At 42.6% G+C, this 20,080-nt stretch overlaps 1 protein-coding gene across 1 annotated transcript; it reads left to right on the forward strand.

The window, feature by feature from the left end:
- The first annotated feature begins 11,322 nt into the window (after nucleotides 1-11,322).
- LOC109951125 (proline-rich transmembrane protein 3) lies at nucleotides 11,323-18,885 on the forward strand. The gene is made up of 3 exons (XM_020585427.1): nucleotides 11,323-12,107; nucleotides 12,201-12,503; nucleotides 14,771-18,885. Exons 1-3 carry the CDS (start codon nucleotides 11,864-11,866, stop codon nucleotides 16,783-16,785), a joined length of 2,562 nt encoding a protein of 853 aa, XP_020441083.1. The 5' UTR covers nucleotides 11,323-11,863; the 3' UTR covers nucleotides 16,786-18,885.
- The last annotated feature ends 1,195 nt before the right edge of the window (nucleotides 18,886-20,080 follow it).

Here is a 20,080-nt window from a genome sequence, read left to right on the forward strand (position 1 = left end):
GGAATGACTGGCTCATTCTTGCTATAATTTGCAAAACATTTTCAGATGTGTAGGCATAAGAGAACAGGTGCATCATGCATGTAGCTGTTGTGTGTGTGCATGTGTGTATATTCATACAAGTGTTTCATTTGTGGACGAGTGTGCAGCCATGTGAGTTAATGAATACGTGAGTCAGCTTTTGTCCCCACTCCACTTGAGCTGGACAGAAGCTGGGGCCCAGCTTTAGGGCATAGTTACACTGAAGAAGAAAACAGTAAAGACAGAGAAAAAACACAGAAGAGTGTAATAGGTGAAAGTGCACTTGAAGTGGAGGCATAGATTTTAAAATAAAGGCCATGCGTGCATGCAAGTTGACACACAAAGACCAAAACAACACAACAGTGGCCTGTGCATTATGTAAGAGATGGGTCTCACCTTGTGTTTTGTCCACAGGAATTGTTCAGTTGAAAGGCCTCCCAATGCACCTGTTCTCTAACAGGCCGTCATTACTTTCTAAAGACACCAGGGGGCAGCAAAAGGAAAATACCTCTGTCTATTTCTAGATGTGCAGCAGGCAGATTGTACAGTATTTATCTTTGGGTGACACTATTACAGAGGTGGTAGGCGAGTTAGAGAGGTGTGAGGGGCTTAATGTTAAGTGTGAGTATGTGTGGCCTGATGAATAAAACACATGGGACTGTCTGGTTTTGGGGAAATGAAATGTAAAAATTTGATTTATAGCTACAAAGCAGCCCTGCTCATTGATTTGCAAATTTGTCCACAATGGCCTAATAAACCCTGAGATAACAGTGCTACAGACATGACAATATCATGCAGTATAGGTTACTGTACTGCCTGGTAGTATTCTGTACACAGTTTGTGCAAGTATAGTATCTACGGTCCTGCATATCATGTTGTTTTGATATAAAGTCTTTCCCTGGACTTGCATAGATGCTTACTAGGAATAACAGTACATCATATATGTATACAAGCTGTAAAAATGGAGTTTGTGTACAGGTACACAGTTGAGTAAGCTCATAATAATAAACGGGGGCTGCTGTGGTTCAGGAGGGTTGGCAGTTTGATTTCTGGCTTAACCAACCCACATGTCGAAGTGTCCTTGAGCAAGATGCTGAACCCCAGTTGTGTGTGTGAATGGGGTGACTGGGCAAATATTGTAAAGCACTTTGAGTTCGCTTAAGTGCCTGGACGAGTGCTATATACTGAAAGTACAAATCTATTTGTCATTTCTGACAGTTGACAACTTTATATTTTTTCTATTGTCTTTGATGTCAAAACTATTTGTCAAGGGGATAAAATATGATTATTTTATTATTGTTTTATCATTTAATTAAAAACTATCTGTCTTCATATCTGTGTAGTGTTCTCTCTGCTGTGATCCCAAAAATGGTCTCCATGCACATCAGCACTTTGTTTTCTACTTAAAATGATGGATGTTAGTATTGTTGAATAGTAACAGATGTACTGTATAGCAGAATTTGATACAGTTCTGAAGATGGATAAAATTTAAGGAGAGTTATATTGATTAAACTTAAATGTGGTGAAACCCAATGCTACTGAAGGCAGCCATGGGGGAACAGTCCCCACACAGAAGTCTGCCTTTGGGGCCCTGAAAGGGGAAGATTATTCTTTGGTGTCTAGACAATCAGTGGGTGAGGGTGAGAGCCACAGTGAGGGCGAGCTGGCAGATCTTAAGCTTTTGAAGGTCTTGGCTGTACTATCTGATAGGATCCCTGCTTGACTGGCTGTTGATTAGGGTTCAGTGCCTTATAGATTGGGAGGGAGAAGCAGTTCTCGCTGCTCCAGTGTTAAATTTCATTTCAGTGTTAAAATTCAAATGACAGAGAGGAATGTATTTACCACATGTCTGGACAAAGATGGCAAAGAAATGCTACCCATTGTACATATGGGTGTGGGATGGATGAGATCCTTGTGCCGTCTTGGTGTATGTTGTGTGAGTGCAGCTAATACCCTCTCTTTTAAACGTGTGTTTATTTAGCAGCTCCTCTCTTCCCTTATTGTAAGTTACAAACATGCTAACAGGGTTGAAAGTACATTTACTCAAGTACTGTATTTAAGTACAGTTTAAACATATACTGATACTTATATTTATTAGTTCATTTGCAAATTAAGCATTAACATTCAAAACAGTATGTAAAAATCTGCAGCTCCAAATCTTTTTTTTTTTTTTTACTTTTTCCTCTTCCATTAATCATCTGACAGCCTCTCATGTTTACCTTGGGAGGGGTCCTGCTCAGAGTCTCTCAGCCGCTGTACTAAACTACTTAACTGCATATAAAGAAGTTAAAACCAGCTCCATCTCAACTGTAACAGTGATATTCTGCTTAAACATTGATGCATCACTACTAACAGTCTAATAATGCCCTTTATAATAATAAATCAGTCACAGGGAACAAATACTGCAGAACCACTGTTTTTATTTTAAGATACTTTAAGTACCTGAAGCTGATAATACCTAAGTACTTTTACATAAGTAGGATTAGGATAAGTAGGATTATATTTTCTTGTAATGTTATATTTTCTTACTGTGCTATTACTTTTGCTATCGGTATGCTGGTATTTGTTTTCGCACAAGGATCTGAGTAGATCTGTCACCACTGGTGGGACATGTAAACATGCAGTAGTTTGGATTATTTTAGTCTCAGTGATAAGAAAAATTATAGTTATATAACTTGTATAATTAAAACATGTTTGTCAAAATAGGTCAGTCTGGCTGAGGACAGAGGTGAGTAATGGGACAGTAAACTGCCTGTCAAAACAATGGGCATGAGCACTCGTCTTAAGACTAATTCTGAACACTTGAAAACTGGGACAGGCCTTTGGATGCCCCTGAGCTCTCCCTCATTCTAATAAATGCCTGTTTAACAATGGAGAAGACATCTGCCACTGATTACTGTTCCAGCAACAGCACTGGACAACAGTAAATATGATAAACACTGAATACTAGCGCACACACACACAAAATGCCTACATGTGCTCATAAACTGAATTACAGGGTGACTTGAAATATGCAGGGTTTGATCACGTATCCCTACCTATATAATATTAGTCATAATCCATGTACAATAATGTGATTACCATCCTCCTATCCATGCATGTCTGCTGGCTCAGTAGTAATGTAATGGCATTAGAACAACCCCCTAAGCTGCACAAGTTATTTTAGGACTTGGCTGTAAAGCGCAGACAATGTAATGAAAGTGACAAACAGTGAGAGTGAGAGTGAGATTGTTAAAGCTGCATTAACTAACGTCTCTGTCTAAGTTTCGACTGTTAAGGGTGAAGTGAGAGTCAAAAACAAACTCAAGCAGTATCCCTTCCTCTTCTCCTTCCGCTCCACCTTGCCCCTCCTGCCCTGTCTCTGAGACTAGACAACACTTGTAGCCAATTTTTACTTGATTTACCCGAATTTGTGCTAAATCTTAGTTAATGCCAGTTTAACCAAGCTGAGCGTATGCAGCGTACCTAAATCATTGTCCTTTGTCAACTATGCATGCTTCTGGGCTCAATAAGGGCAGAGCTGCAGCCACAGTGACATGTCCAAATTAGAGTGTGTTTGTTGTGTTTGTGAAAAAGAGACAGAGAATGGGGTGGGGGATGAGGAGGAGGCAAAGAGCCAAGGCGCAGCATGAGGAAACAGTATCATCTTGGCTCAGGGTGGCTTGCTCTTCTCTGCAAACCCTGGCTGGGGGGCAGGAGAAGAGAGGGAGGCTAGAATTTCATGCACAGCTCTGTTCCCAGAGTATTGTCCTTGCTGCTGCTGCATCAGACAGAAATGTCAGGTATCTCCTCACCTTTGTCCACATGACACTCCTTCCAGTTCACTAGATAGCAGCTTATTTACAGCTATATAACTGAGGAAAAACCACAGAACCTGGATAGTGACACTGCATGTTGTGTGTTGATGTCACTAGTGACGTCACATGTCCACTGGGCACTGTCTAAGCTACTCTGATAATAGGCCTACTCAAGCCGATGCTGTTGCGTAACAGACGTGCCGGGCGGTTGGTTCGTAGGTAGGCAATTGTGTTTATCGGCTTGTGAGAAAAAAATAGGAGTGAGCGATGTGAAGAGAGATGGAGCAGGGGGCGTACGTCTCCTTGCTAGTTCATGTCCAGAGATCTGACAGCGGTACAAGACTTTCTGGACGGAGCCTCTCCGTAGGTCGATAAAGGACCGTTTCACCTCCACCGCCGGTATTGCTATCCTCTGACTAATCAGAGGTGAACCTTGGACTGTGTCCTATCTCTCATTTCCTGCCGCAGGGGACGCCATCAGAGAGGAGCCGTACAGACCCACAGGTATGTTTGTGGGAAATGTGTGGACTTAAAGCAGCTGCTATGCGGCGATACCTTGCGCAGTGGTCCATGCGGTGTCTCCGGTTGGTTCGGGTTACGGACAATTAACGTTAATGTAGCACACTGGGGATTTACCGTAACATTTTTTTTTACCTGTCGTTTATATCATTTCATTGTGTACGTTATTTTGCGTGCGTTATTGGAAATAAGAAGTCCCGTCGAGAGGAACGCAGGACCACGCTGCAGTTTGGACTAATTCTATCCATCATGTTAGTGGTAACGTACAGAGTAACGCCGTTACTGCTTTTCGTGACCAGTGACGAACAACGCCAGTCTGGTTGAAACAGTCTAGCATCAAGTCGCCCCCTCTGTCGAACCTTAGAGTTTTTGATCCCATAACCAAGATATATGTTTGTGAACGTTACAAACCCACTACCCTAGTTTTGGTTACTTATTGCAACATGCTACTTTATGGATATTAACGTGGCCTAAGGGAGGAGTGGCTCAAGCATAGACTTGGTTGTTGATTTGGGCCTATTTAGTCGCATTTTACGCATAAAGTGGACTCAGATCCTTAAAGACCTCATTTCTAGAAACAGCTTAAAACTAGTCCTGGCTTCAGGCTTCAACCAGACGGGTGACCTAACCAGCTTCTTTTAAACCTATAGATTAACAATTATCCCAGGAAACTGAAATGTCTTGACTTTCTAGAAAGTGGAAATAATGGTGTGCGTTTTGGCTAAACAGTAACAAGTGGAGTAATTTGCCCACTGGCAGGTGCATGTTGTGTATGTGTGTTTGTACTGTATATGTCCAAGCTCAACGTGTAGGCGGTGACACTTAGAGAATCTGGATCCACCTGTTACTCATTAACCATTTGAACGCATCCACAAGAGGGAGAAGACAGAAAGGGAGAACGCCGCGCCAGTGCGCATCTCACTGAGCGCGCAGAGCTGCTGGAGGCAGAGCCCTGCCAGACGACTTGAAATAAAAAGAAAAACAACACACCCGGATCAGCTGACAAAACAAAAAATCCTATCCACTTTAGGAGCTCAAGATATTTACTGGCAGCTTTAATTGTGTTTTTGCAATAGTCAGAGGGTGTAACAACACAGAACATTGTCAAACGAGTGCGTGCCATAGTAATGAGTAGCCTATAAATAGATTACTTGAATGATTTATCTTGTAAAAAGATATTTGCACATATTTTGGCAGAGAGACTTTTAAACTGGCAGGCCAGTTAAATGCTATCTTCCAGTAAACAGCAGTTCATGACACACTTTCCGGAACAGACAGCCCAGAAGTGGAAAATAAGTATAACCTAAGATAGTATATCAGTAAAGTCCACTAACCACTGGGCATGACATGTTCTTATACAATTTCTGTTTATTAATCCTGTGACCTCTTTCATGGCTCTTGAAATGTTTGGTTATGTGAAAGTTAATTCATTTTTATATTTTATTATAGTTGTAAATATGCACCAAGTACATGCAGTCTGTAAATTCAGTGGTGGCCATACAACATCTTACTATTTCTCAAGGTGTGTTTCTGGGACCGAGTCCATTCTAATTTAGACATCTGAGCAGACTCAGGTCAAAATAATTCACTGAATCTGTGTAGACATCATTAGCTCTCTGGTAAACTGTCATTGCATGGTCTCCTACCATATGTCAATATTCATAGCCTGTGTTTTTGTGCATGGGCTGTGTTTGTGTGTGTGTGTGTGTGTGTGTGTGTGTGTGTGGTTGAGTCAAAAATGCCTCACCCTTTAAGGCTGACCTTTAGACGTTTGATCTGTGGCTCGCATTGAGGCCCATCAGTCAAAGATATCGTGAGGCTCAGGGCTTTTATGCTGGACAGCTTCAGCTGGTGACCAAAAGCGTCCACAATTGGTTCTAGAGCCTCCTCTCTCCATATAGCATGACCTCCCTGTGTGGTCAGTTGCCCCACTGGAGTTTTGACAGCCTCCCAGGCAGCAGAGTGTCATGAGAGGGGCATCTTTAACAAGCTTTGGATTGTGTTAAGAACTTAATGGACAGCTGAGGCAGTGGTCCAGAAGTTGGGTGACCTTGCCTGGAAAACCTCTTGCAGAATGTGCAATGCATGTTAAGAGCATGTGTATCTCTTAATATAGTGCCTATCTACTTCATTTAAACTGCAGCATTATGTGCCTGTTTTATTAAAATGATGGCAGTGTGGTAGCTGTAATCAAAAGGAGCAAGAAGACATTGTGGGCGCTGTTTGCAATCTATAGATTTTTTTCAAGGTGTGGAATTTTTAACGGTCAAACCAGCAACCCCCCCACCCCAGCACTCGCATACCAACATAACCACATATACGCCCTTTTCCATTTCCCCTCTCTCTTTCTCTCTCTCTCTATCTCATGTAGACACAAATTCAAATACATACACTGCTTCACAGTCTCACGTCTCCCCCTCCAGGGCACAGTACAAACAAGTTACACATGTATGGCAAGCTGATGGGCGAGCAGTAGCCTAACAGTTAACTGAGGAACCTGTGCAGTGTGGAGGTCCACACAGCTCTGTGCTAGTTTATTCCGGTCTCTTCTTTCTCTTTTCCTACTCCTTTTTCTCTCTATCACTCTTTACTAATCCTCTCTCTCTCTTGACTTTCTATGTCTGTACATCTTTGCTGTTTCTGTAGAAACCCTGCTACAGTAATCCTCTCACCTTGTGATCCAATTCTTACTGTCGGTTCCTCTCTCAAAGTTTTGCATCTGTTATTTCTTCCTGTCTTACTCATGTTTATTGGCATCATCCGCTAACCAACTGGCTACGTCCTGCTCATCAGTGAACCACCATGACACTGGATACTACAAGTGAGCTGATGTAATTTGGAAGCACATGACATGGCCTTGAAATCTTATGCACTATTCATACTGACGAAGACTATGACTGGATATTGTTTGAATCTTCAGCCATGCTAGCAGAGTTGGCAGTGATGCTTTGGCCAAGGCTGTAATATTTCTACAGCCCTTTTATTTTGTGCAGACATTCGTGGTCCCCAGAGGATGTATCCTAATGACTTTGTTGATCCTCCAGCTTTTCTTCTAATGCTACCATAAGTTCACACTTGTGGTTTTGAGTGAAATGCCCCAAAAACTATTAGTTGGATTCCCATTACATTGTGTACACACACTCATGCCTCCCTCAGGATGAATTGTAACAGCTTTGGGGATTTCCTGAGTTTTTATCTAGCACCATCATCAGATCATGTTAAGGATTCAGATAAACAGACTAAAGTAACTTCTTCATCATTTTATGCATTTGTAACAGTTCATTACCAAGTGAAACATATACAAACAGTGTGGTTAAAAGTAATAGTAAATAAAAGTAGTTACATTTAATTGTATTAATGTTCTTATTCAATTTTATTTTGTGTAACTGCCAGCTATAAGCCCTGCAGTTCTTTTCACCAAATGGGAGATTCCCAGCTTGAAAGCTGATCTGAACAGTTTTTCTCACATGGCTGCTTAGTTTAAATGATATGATGTGATCATGTGAACATAATACCCGAGTTTTGGTAGTGATACCTAAATTGTGCCTTACTTCAAGCAATATGAACATTTTCCTACAAAATATTTTATTATGTTTGACAAAAGACGTTTTCCCAAGATATACATAAACTATAGAGGAAGATTAACAAGTAAATAAGATTGCAAATCTGACTGGCTATTCAGTCCCATCTTTTAGTACTTGACAGTTTTCAAAGTATTTTTTCAGGTACTGAGGCTGTTTATACCCAGCTGTAATGGAACAAGTGTACTTTTAACTAGCATTTGTTGAAAAGACACAGATCCTTCTGTCCACAGACTTACTATGTCTGGAAAGGTTCACTGAAATTAATGGAACTTCTGCACTGCCAGACAGAAATCTGAGAGAGAGAGAGAGAGAGAGAGAGAGAGAGCACATTTGAAAGAGAGACAGAGATTCACTAAAAACTGGACCACTCAGCCAACCCCACCTGCCTGGCTCCTTATATAAGTTATATTAAGTTACAGTTATATTAATACATTAGTGTAGACATGACTTCACTACTGAAATGATTAACTAATTTGTAACAGCTGTTATTGTACTGAGTCATGTAGTTGTGCAATCTGGTCCATGCTGTGTGCAAGAGTTTAATCTTCAGATCGTTGCTTGCTTCTGTACTATTGGTTATTATCCATGAGCATTTCCCGCTCATTGTGCCAGTGAGAGTGATGACATCTGCACAGCATGCACTCTCTATGGCAAATCAAATACAGAGTGATGTGTCCCTCAGCCCCAAGGGGCTGGATGTGATAAAAATGCTCTGTGCACCCACCTGCTTTCTCCCCCTGCACAGAGGGATGTGCTGTCTTATTTGTGTGTGTGTGTGTGCCTGTATTATACATACTGTTGAAGGAATATGGGATGCACTGTGCAGGGATCGAGGGCTGAGAGGATCCAGCTTTTCATTCACGCCAAACACCAATCCAGCTGATTACACCGATTTGATCAGTGTTTAGCTAGAAATGAAATCCAACGGGCCTGTTCTAAGCCTGAAATTCATGCTGTTTAAAGAGCTGCCAGTCTGCCTCAGTTTACTCCATTTGAATTAGTTCACTCATGGAAACTTGTAGTCAAAATCCAGTCAAGAAAAATATTTTGTGGAACCATTACTGTGTGTTTGTGCTTATAGGCTATGTGTGGAAATGGGATTAATGCTGACAGCATTTCAAACACAGCAGCAGAGTGTTTCCCTCCTTTCACAAAAGCATATTTAGCTAAATTCCTTGTGAGACTCATTAGTCTCTACTAGCTAAGTTCATATATACACATCAACTGACTGACACTGGATTGATTACTTTGGATCTAGGTAGTGGTATGTTTACTGAAAACCATTTCTCAGTAGTCAAGTTGTTTATCTGCAGCTGCCAGACTGCACACCTGCCAGTAAACTTCTGAGGAAAAGCGAAGTTCTCTCAGTTTCTCTACACGCCTTCCTTGACACACTGCCATATTGCAGCTTGACCCATAACAAGCCCATTAACCCTAAAACACTGTTTCCTTGTGACTCTTCCTATTTTGCTCATATGTTCTTCTCCACCACTTCCTCTAAAGTTCCAGCCTTCAACACTTCTCTTTGTCTTAATTTTATCACATATTCCCTTCAAATTCTTGTCCCCTCCCTTTGTCACTGTCAGCATTATTACCATCACTGCGTCTCCTCCATCTTCTCCGCTCATCCATCACTGCTCATCTCCACATTTTTGCATCCACCTCCTGAGTTTCCACTTATCTCTCTATCCTCAGGGCTCTGTTTCAACCCTCCCCTAGGAACATGCTGTAGGACTATCTTGAGATAATTCTAGTGAAATGGGGGCAGGAGGAAAAGAAAGAAAAGCAGACAGCAGGGATTAATCAGAGAATGGATTGGCCAACAGAGCAGATTGAGAGCAGAAGAGGTGGCTAAGAGAGGAAAGAAAATAAACACTGAGGCTAATATGAGTGGGTGGTGACTGAGATATAGTTCACTTACATTACTGCACTCCTGAGCTTTTCTCTACAACTGGTCTTGCTTAACACAACTAACATCTGGTAAACAGGGAAACAAAACAGCATGTTCTCAGCACTTATCTACATTTTTTCACATACCTACTGTACGTATGCTCTGTAACTTCCCGCTAGGTGACGGACCCCTTGTGCCCACACACATACTTAAACACATGTTTTCCTTGTACTCACACAGATTACTCCTGTTTTTACATGTGCTCATGGACACAGAATGCCAACTGTGCTGTGCAGCTGCAGTCATTTCTAGAGAACTAGACATTGCGGCTGTGGATGGGCTTTAGGTGAGTCATAAGCAGCAGAATGAACTCCCCCATAGGCATTTCTTTCTGTTTTCTGTATTTTTCCTCCTAATGCTGGAGCTTCAGTGTCAATATAATCCTGACTCTGCTCCCAGAGGCCATCTCCCACTGTGAGTCATAGGTAGACACTGATGTGAACAAAGGAGGTTTACGCAAGGCAGAGGCGGAAGTAGTGAAAGAAAGTGGGTGTTTTTTGGTAAAAAGTGCATGGTGAGGGGATGCGACTGGCAGCTAACTTCACCAGATGATTCGTAGGTTGTGTAATCCTCAGGGGTCTTCGGGCTTCTACGTGTCACTGGGCTTTCTGAGCTTCACTGCACTCTGCGTTACAGCTGCCTGCTCCTGGCATCCATGACTCAAACAGAACTAGCAGAAAAGGAAGGAGACTCCTGCTGCTCTTAACAAAAACTAAGGGCTTTGGAAGAGAAAGAAAGTCATATTCATCCAGAGAATTTATGGCAGAGATAGTGTGGAAGAGCATTAATGTGTCCATCTGCCAGTGAATGAAACCATCTGTGACTCCTTTGGAGCTTTTCCTTGGCCATTTTGATTGCGCAACTGGTTGTATAACTTACATGCTGAACTCTTGTCTTTAGTGTTTATCTGTGTGTGTCAGCATATGTGCCATGTATTCTGAAAGCATACACCTAACCACACCCTGTGTGTCTGTTGGTGTCATGTTGCTGAAACCTTGTGGGAGTTTTGATAACCTGCTCAGTGAATCAGAAAGCTGCAGCATGCACTCCTTACATTACACATGATCACAAGTTCTTAGAGATTTACACAAGTTTATGGCTTACATTTATGCTATTGTGCAAGCTATGAACCATTACTAAATAAACAGACATTTTGACCAGAATTCATGAATTGAGCTGAACCTAAATAGGTTTTAAACTGATTTCTGCCTCCTTTTGATATCATAATCAGAATCAGCTTTATTGGCCAGGTGGGTTGGCTCTGACTGGCTTTGACTCTGGTAATGTTTACTTATCCACAATGCTTTATACATTCATGCTTCTTTTATTGCATAGTGTTTACACAAAGCTTGTTTGTTTCTACAGAAGCACAGAAGGATGGTGTGACAGACACAGAGACGGGCATAGGGACCAGTCCCTCACTGACAGATGCAGATTATGGCTGGGGGGCTGCCAAGCCCCTCTTCTTCCTGGGCTTCCTCCTCTTCGTCTTCCATTCTTCAGATGCCCAGACCATCATCGACTCCTCCTTCTCTATTAATTCTTCACCCCCCACAACCAAGCAGACAGCTCAATTCTCGCCCTCTTTGCCTCCTAGAGGGCGTAGTGATGTGCCCATCAGACCTACAATTCGTGACAGACTGACAAATACAGTGCAACAAGGGAAAAGAAAAACCCGTCCTACTCCACAGGCTGCTCCTTCTTTTATATCTGCTCTTCCTACACAGAATCTCAGCAGTGGGCCAATTTTAACTCAACCGACTGCCTCCAGGCCAAGGACCGACACGGCTAGTTTAGCATTCAGCAGGGCCTTTGCAAAGGGAGACACTACTACAAAAGGCTCAACTCCACCTCAGCCAACGTTGCCCTCTTCTGTTGTTGCAGAACCTGCTAGCAGTAAGCCAGTTACAGCAAAAAACACAGTGGTGGGCTCAGTTAAAACGACAGAGGATGCTGATTCACAGGGGTTAGGATCAGGTAGTGTGCCAGTAGTGATGCTTGTGAATGGGGATTCACCTGTTCCTCTTCCAACGGTTGGTGATGAAATGGCACAGTATCGGCCTCAGGCACAGACTAGCATTTTGGATGTAAAGACGCCACCACAGGGCAGTCACGTGGAGAAGCCCCACCATTCTGTGCTGCCAGTAGCTAATAACATCTCTATGACGCCACAAACGCAGACCAGAGCAACTGTGTCCCATGTGGTCACACAGGCAACGCCTCGGATTGTATTAACAGGTGAGAAATCAAATATATATTTGTGACAGTAATGTGTTGTTTAGGTCAAAATCTTTACACCGTGTCACAAATGTGTCTTTTCCACCATTTTAGGTGAACTGAATGCAAACACTTCTTCCACCGACAGAGTTACTCCAAAGCAGGGCTCCACTGCCGTGACAATACCCCAAACCATAACTGCCACCATTGGGCCTACTCATAAACAACCACAGGCAGCTGGTCGAAGCCAGAACACTTCACTTTCAAAAACCATTATGGAGCAAGTGGCCACGTCTGTTTATAGTCTGCTTACTACTACACAGGAGGTTGTGAGAATCTCCTCTACAACTACACATAAACCCAACAAAACGGCACAACTAGGAAGGAATACAGCCAGCACAACTACATCAAGAACAGGTAAGAGATGAGGATCTTGCATTCAGTTTTAAAGTTGTAGTTTTTTAATCATTTAAAATGGAGTTATTTGTGCAGCTGGGACTTTTTACTGGAACAATCTGGAAAACTCTTCTCAGGAGGGAAAAAGCAAAGACACTTTTCCATGGAAAGTGAGGTGGTAGCTGTGTGGGGTAGACACGAGAGGGAAGAAAGTATGAGGTAAGAGGGAGGGTTGAAGAGGGGGCGGCTGGAATTGCAAGTGGGCAGAGGGAGCAACAAGGGGAAGAGTTAGGTTCTGAAAAGAGACTGCTGGGAACAGAGATGAGAGAGTAGTGGGTGAAAATGTGATAGAAGAACGGTACAGGCATAGTAATGCAGGGAGCTGGGGAGGTAATCAAAACCAGATGCACAGAGAAGGGGGTGAAGGGAGGGCAGATGAGGAAAATAGAAAACTGACACATGGGGCACATGAACAACATCTTAATGACTTTTAAACATTGAAGCTTTCCTATCCCTTGACCACATTTATATATTTCAAGTAGGCTCCTTGGCAGGTCACTGAAAGTATGAACAGTCTGCATAAAGTGTAGTATTTGTCCACATTTGTATCTGGGCCATAAACATGATTGTGTTTTCAATGAAGTGGGATACGATATTTATTTTTCAGTTGACTGCAGCATGTGGATATGTAAGCAGTGTGTTACTGTGCTATAGAGAAACCTCAAGGATAGGGGTATGTTTAAATGTCTCCAGCTGTGAAATGTGATCAGCACATCTGGAATCTTGGATCTGTATGGAAAATAACATTGAGGGAAGAAAGTAAAACATACCTTTATATAAATAAGAAAGTGTGTGATGTCGTGCTTGCCTATGTGAGTATGAAACTGAAATGTGCATGTGTGTGTGAGGGAGAGAGACAAAGTGAAACACATGCTGGAGTCAGTCATTAGTCAGTGTGTGTCAGCTTTATGGGTGTCTCCTACAGGGTGAGGACAGACCTAATGTCCTCCAATGTGCCATGGATTGAGTGTTTTACCACTGATCATGTTGTTCCACCATCCATCAAGTTCAGTGTGTGTCAAACAATTCTTTATAAGTAATTCTAGATGTCCCTGGGCTGCAACTGTTTCTTAGTTCCTCATCTGTGACCGAGTCATTATGGTCTACATCTTTATTGTCTTCCTATAAAATGCTTTCAGTTTTAATAATACATATAATAAATATTTTCTTTATTAGTATTATTGTTCAATTATGGTGAAATCTTTGCAGCTGAGTAGCTCGCAAAGCTCTCAGTGATTATATTGGGTGGTTTCAGGCTTGTGTAGACCAATAAGGCGGAGTGCCTTGAACAAACAGAAGTATGTGTAGGCATGAGAAAGAATGAGATTCATTGTTGTGGTCTTGTCTTGTCCCATGAAGTTATGTATTGTATAATACTGACAATTTGAACAGAGAGATTTCCATCTTTGTAGAATTGTGAGGCTGTGCCATGTTATGTAACATAAATGCTCTTGTTAATTACATAATCTAATCCAATTAAGACACAGTTTTACTCGGCATAATGTCTGATTTGTTTATAAATATAATGTGGATGATCAGGTGGCATGGTATTCAAGTCATATTATGATTGCTATTATCTAGCTGTAACACAAATGCATAGCTTTTCAGAATTATTATCTAAACCTAAGCAGACTTTTGCTTGAATGTATAAACATTTTCTCCACCCTGTATAATGGTATTAGCTGAGTTTTGTGCCTTGCATTGTGCAGTCGGGAGTGTCTTTTTGAATATGGGATGTGTCATTTGTACACTTCTACCTGTACAAAGCAACACCATCTTTGGTTTAGGTTTGTTATTCATACTAGGCCATATTTTGGGATAAACTGTTCTACCTGACACTCACAGAGAGAGAGCAGAGAAGAAACTGATGCAGACCAAATCAGATTTTTAAAGTATAGTACAAGTTATTGGCATAGTAGAAGTTCACTAATTTGATTAGACCTTGTCATCACATTTATGTTATATATAGACCAGGGACAATGTGACTGTGGAGAACTGATCAAGTTACTAGATCTGAGAGGGTCCAGTAATTCAGGTTTATGACTTTGATGGTAAACTACACCCCTCTAGTGGCTGTGAATAGTATTTTATGTGCAGTACTTTTGTAGTATTCCTCTATATTTCATTTAAATGGTATGAATTGAGGAAGGAATATTCATTTGTAATATTTTACTTATTAAGTACTATTTTGAATTTATATATTTAAAATTTTATTTCTCTTTTTCTAGGGACCTCTTCATTCCTCACCACTGGTGTTGTACCAGCCAACCGAACGAGGTATGGCCCCACGTATCAGACTGGTATTGGTCAGAGAAACCGTTCCATTCTCCTGGGACATCCTCATCAAGCTCCCTACTCCACTTCTAATCCAGCCCCATCTCCCAGCATCAATTCCTCCCCTAATGGCACACTTCTCGACTGGGGTGACCTGAGCCACACATTGGCTTTTGCCTGGGAGCTGCATGTCTATGGCTCAGCAAGTCTCTTCCTCCTACTGTTTGCCGGAGCTGCTCTTGGCCTCACACTGTCTCCCAACACAAACTGTCCTCATCGGGGTGCTCTTACACTCGCCAATGGTCTGCTGTTACTGTCCGGAGGCCTTAGGGCAGCTTTCTTTCTAATCGACCCCTATGGCACACGGAAATTCCTCCCTCGTCCGGCAGTTACAGCCCTCTACAACTTGCCTCTACACCTGCTGGTGTGGACACAGGCAGCCCTTGCACTGCTGGCCTTAAGGGTGGCAGAAGTATGTGTGCTGCCTCCGACCATGGAGCGTCCCCCTTTGGTGGCTGTGCTGGCTGTGTTGCAGTGCACTCTGCTGCTGGCAGCGGATCTGCTTTCCCCAGCCCTGTCCGCTGTGGTACCCGTCACCCTGCAGGTTCTGTCCCTGTGCTGGGGCCTGGCTCTCTGTCTGGGCTTCCTTTGCCATGTCTTTCCACGTATACGCTACCCGCCCATCCCCAACCCCGATGCTCCTGAAGAGGCCAGGAGAAAGGCTTGGACTGGGAGCAGGAGGACAGGTGTGATTCTGGGGAGAGTACTGGCAGTGTGTGCAGTTCTGGGAGCACTGTGCTGTGGACTGCATATTCATGCTACTTTATGGCTTTATGGACTGCTAGGGGACTGGACGCACTTCAACTGGGGATGGTGGCTGGTTCACTTCTGGGCCAGACTCCTGGAGCTGGCCTGGGGGTTTTTCCTCCTACTCCTGGGTTCATGGGTGTTCTGGAGGCCTCAAGGTTGCCAGGGAAGGGAAGAGGGTGGACCAGATGGCAGAGCAATGGGAGCCCTGCCATCCCCTGGTCAATCTGTAGGTTCCACTCAAAGACATACCTGCTGGTCCAAGATAGTGCAGAGCCTGAGGGGGAAGCCCTGTAAAAAGTCTGACAGCAATGGGGTGGGAGGAGGAGGAGGACCAGGAGAGGTTCCCAACAACTGGGCTGGCCAGGACCGTCCTGGAGCTGACATCAGTAAAAGTCTGATCAGGAACCAGAACCATGAGCAGGGCACTGTCCAGTCACGCTGCATCAAGGAGAACAACACGGGACGCAACCATAGGGCTCACCCTGCAGAACAGGGTGTATCTGATGGCTCCACAAGCTCCCTGCTGAGACTGCAGACACTGGGCCGGCCTCTGCGGCACTCAGTCAGTGGCAGTCTAGATCACGATAAGGACACTTCCCTGTCTTTTTATGAGTTTGATCTGCGGCCTCCCTCTCCAATTGACCTGACCCGCAGCATTGATGAGGCTCTGCACAGGGAACACCTGCTCGGAGGAGGCAGCCTGTTTCATCCTTTAAACCAAACATTACTATCCCCATCCCCCAGCTGTGGGGTCAACCAGGGGCCCTGGCTCCGCAGGAACAGTGATCCTCAGCTGCTGTCTGAGAGTAGCGAGGCCCTGACAGAGTCTTCCATGCCACTGGGGGGAAGCATACTCAGCAGTGTACCAAGCAGGCAGGTGACTGCTCCCCCTACACCTTCCCATCAGGGACACAGGTTTGCTGGGGACGGGCTGGGAAATGTCCCTTCATCAGTGTCCTGCCCTGTATCACTTCATCCCTCGAGAACATCAACAGAACATCTCGGGGAGGATGGAGTGGATGACACACGGCCATTCATCACTCCGGACTCAGAGAGAGTGAGGGGGAGGGCTGGGAGGCCAGTGGGGTCACGGAGTTACCTAGAGGTCAGCCGACATGATGACTCTGCCAGTGTCAGCAGTGAAATTATTGATTTATGAACATGGACATGAGGCCCAGTAACCACACACCAGACACACCCATTTAACAAATGCTGTTCCAAACCAAGACTTCAACAAAAATGATTATTGAAATAAAAGTAAATTATTTTTAGAAAAAGGAAAATATAAATAAGAGGATCTGGGTGATTAACTTAAAGGATGTCACCTAGTTGCCTTAATGGTTTAGCAACAGCACAGATAAACAACACAGAACACTTACAACCATCTCCATCCTGTTCTCACATGTACAGTAGCACCATGTCTTCCTTGTCATGTTTTTCTCTCAAACACACTCACCTGCATAACTCTGCTGTAACTGTGATCATGCACGCAATCCAGCAGGTTTGTGATCGGTGTGAAATTTGGGACGGTGATGAATTTCATCTTCACATAATGTAAAAAATGATCAAAATAGGTTTAGATCATGAATTCTGTCTGAAAAAGGTATTTCACACCCCTGAGCGCGTCAAACTGAAAGTGTGAGGTGTGAAACTAACATGGCTATACGCCTGTAGGTCCCATTTCTTCTGTTTCTGTGATAAAATGTCTGCATATCAACAGCTGTGAATTTCATTGCTTTCATAGAGTTTATGTGCTGTCTTCCATATTTTCATTTGCTTTGTGATGTAAAGATGTGCCATACATACAGTAATCTTAGTTGGTTCCATGTTATTTTTAACGGTAAACCCATTATAGCATTTTACCAGTATCATGGTGACTCAGCTCTGGATTACTACTTCTAAGCTCTTAACATGCTGCTGCTGTTATTGTACAGTCTGGCTGCCCTATGTTAATGTGAAGCTGGTTGCATAAAGAGGCAGGCAGTAAACAACAGCCAGTAATACACAGAGTCTTGCTTACAAGTGAAACCTTAGCTAACACCTTTAGCTGTTGCTGAAATTGTCCATTTCATCTTGTCCTTTTGCTGTAGAACAAAGCTTTTGCAGTTAATAATTATGTACAATTGAAGCCTCTGACTGCATTTTTACATAATCTGACTATGGATATTCAATATAATCATGATCCTATCAGTTGCAATTAATCAATTCATACAGTTTGATCTCATATCTAATGAAATGCTACTTAGCTTTATTGGGCTGCAACACACAAGACTGGCTTGGCATGACCCTCAGAACTCTTATACTAGACCTAGGTCAATAACAGAGCATTTAACTGTAAGCCTGAACACAAGACTGAAGTATTTTACTATTCAAGAGAAAAATATCTTTCGAATATGAAATGTATAAGCAACAATGTAAATAGTTATTTTTGATGTTAATGAATAAAGGTGTATTTGAAGCATTGTTGTAGTGGTTACTGTGAAAGACAATCTGAAGTGGTATTACTTATGTGTCTGAGCTGTATACACTGTTTTGATATGCTGACATCAGATTTTCACCTGTTCAGGACACACAGAGCTGTGACAGTTGTTACTTGGCTGATAAGTTTATGTCAAGGGTTTTCTGGGCTGTGCTCAGGAATGTCATAATGGTGATGGTTGTATAAGTAATGGCCAGGGTCTGCAGGATTTTTAGTTCAACTTTGTCATAAAATCACAAATGTATTGACAGAGCTGTATCGTCACATTTAGTGTACAAATTCAAATGAAACAGTTTGGTAATCTTGAATATAGCCCAGTGGTTCCATTCCATCTTACATTTGAAATGACATACTATAAAAAAAAAAGAGTTACTCTGACTGATTGACTTCCTTATCTTGGGATGCCGCTTTAATGAATAAAACCTAATTTATTCCCCTGTTCCTGTTGAGAGCCAGCTCTGACTTGTTTTCCACTACTTAAGGGTGATGTTCAGTAGCTCCCAGTGCAATAAGATGCTCGACTTGTTTCGTATTTACAGTACAATGGCCATGTGTTGTCTACATTCCAACCAACCTGTAAGATCTCGCTGTTACATCTTTGACTTAATGACCAGGGTGGAACCTCCAACACCCTTAGTGTTGCCCCCTCCACAAATCGGTATGTGCCATAGAAAGTACAGTCAGTGTGCTCCCTCTAGTCTGTTGTCTCAGTGCATAAATAGATTGATAGTTTATTTTATTCATTGAAATTGTTCTTGTATTTCTTGCTGCATTTTGTGTCTGGATTCAAATAAAAATGAAAAATCAAAATATTTTACTGTCAGATGATGATTGATTTGATTGAATTGATTACAGAACTGTATGAAACTGAAAATCAGCTTTTTCACCTTCTTCTCATAGTCCTCAGCCAACTGTTCATTCTGTTAAGTGAAATGTTTTACAGCCACATACTTTTCCTGTAAAAACAGAACCAGCAGTCAATGTAATGCTTTAGGTGAACATAGATGTATGTAGATGTACCTAATTTTAAAAATGTTTATTGCAGTAAATCCAACTTTATGTATTCCTGCTACAACTTTACCAGAAGACGTTGCATTTAAGTTAGCGCAGCTTAGTTATACAGTATATTGAATGTTATGTTTGTTCTTTTAAAAGCAAAATTTACCTGCTGGATTTCTGAAGGAAGTTTGGTCACCTTCTCTCAGCAAAAGAAACAAGCTTATAAAGTGAGAACGTGCGCTGTCCTTGGTGCTGGAGAGAGAAAACCTGAACCTTTGACTCAGGAATCTGAATAGCACAAAATCACAACAAAGGTCATCTCAGGACAATTTACAAAGTAAGTTCTCAACCTTAGTATCATCATCATCATCATCATCATCATCATCATCATTAAGAAGACCCCAACAAAGCCCCCTTGAGCAAGCACTTGGTGACAGTGGGGAGGAAAAACTCCCTTTAAAGGAAGAAACTTCCAACAGACCCCGACTCCCAGTGGGCAGCCATACTGCCTTGATCGGTTGGGGTGAGCGATAGTTTCCATAGTCATCACCTCATGAAAAACAAGGCAAATACACCCAAAAGTGAGCGGCTCAGAGCTTATTTAGAGTCTGAGCCGTCTGTCTCTGCCAGGCTTCCTCCCTCCCATGAACCTAAAACATACTCCTGGTTGGTATCGCAGCTACTGCACAATAGAGCTCTGACAACAATCCCATCTGCCCACGAAACTGCTAAACGTGTCCCCACAGCAGCGATAATACATTGAGGGACGGGATAAATTCCCCTGCTGGGAGGCCTCCCATATTATGAAAATCTAATAAGCACACAAAACGCAAAGCTTTCCCTCCTCAGGCCTACTTGAAGCACGAGTCTCCCCCTTGAAACTTGGCAGAGCAAGACAACTTAGAAATGTAACCCTAAAGTAAGAAAGTTATTAAAATCTGGGCGGTGATGATTTTGAAAACAGCTCAACTACACT

This window comes from Monopterus albus, unplaced genomic scaffold, assembly GCF_001952655.1.
Source record: "Monopterus albus unplaced genomic scaffold, M_albus_1.0 scaffold365.1, whole genome shotgun sequence".
NCBI classification, from domain to species: domain Eukaryota; kingdom Metazoa; phylum Chordata; class Actinopteri; order Synbranchiformes; family Synbranchidae; genus Monopterus; species Monopterus albus.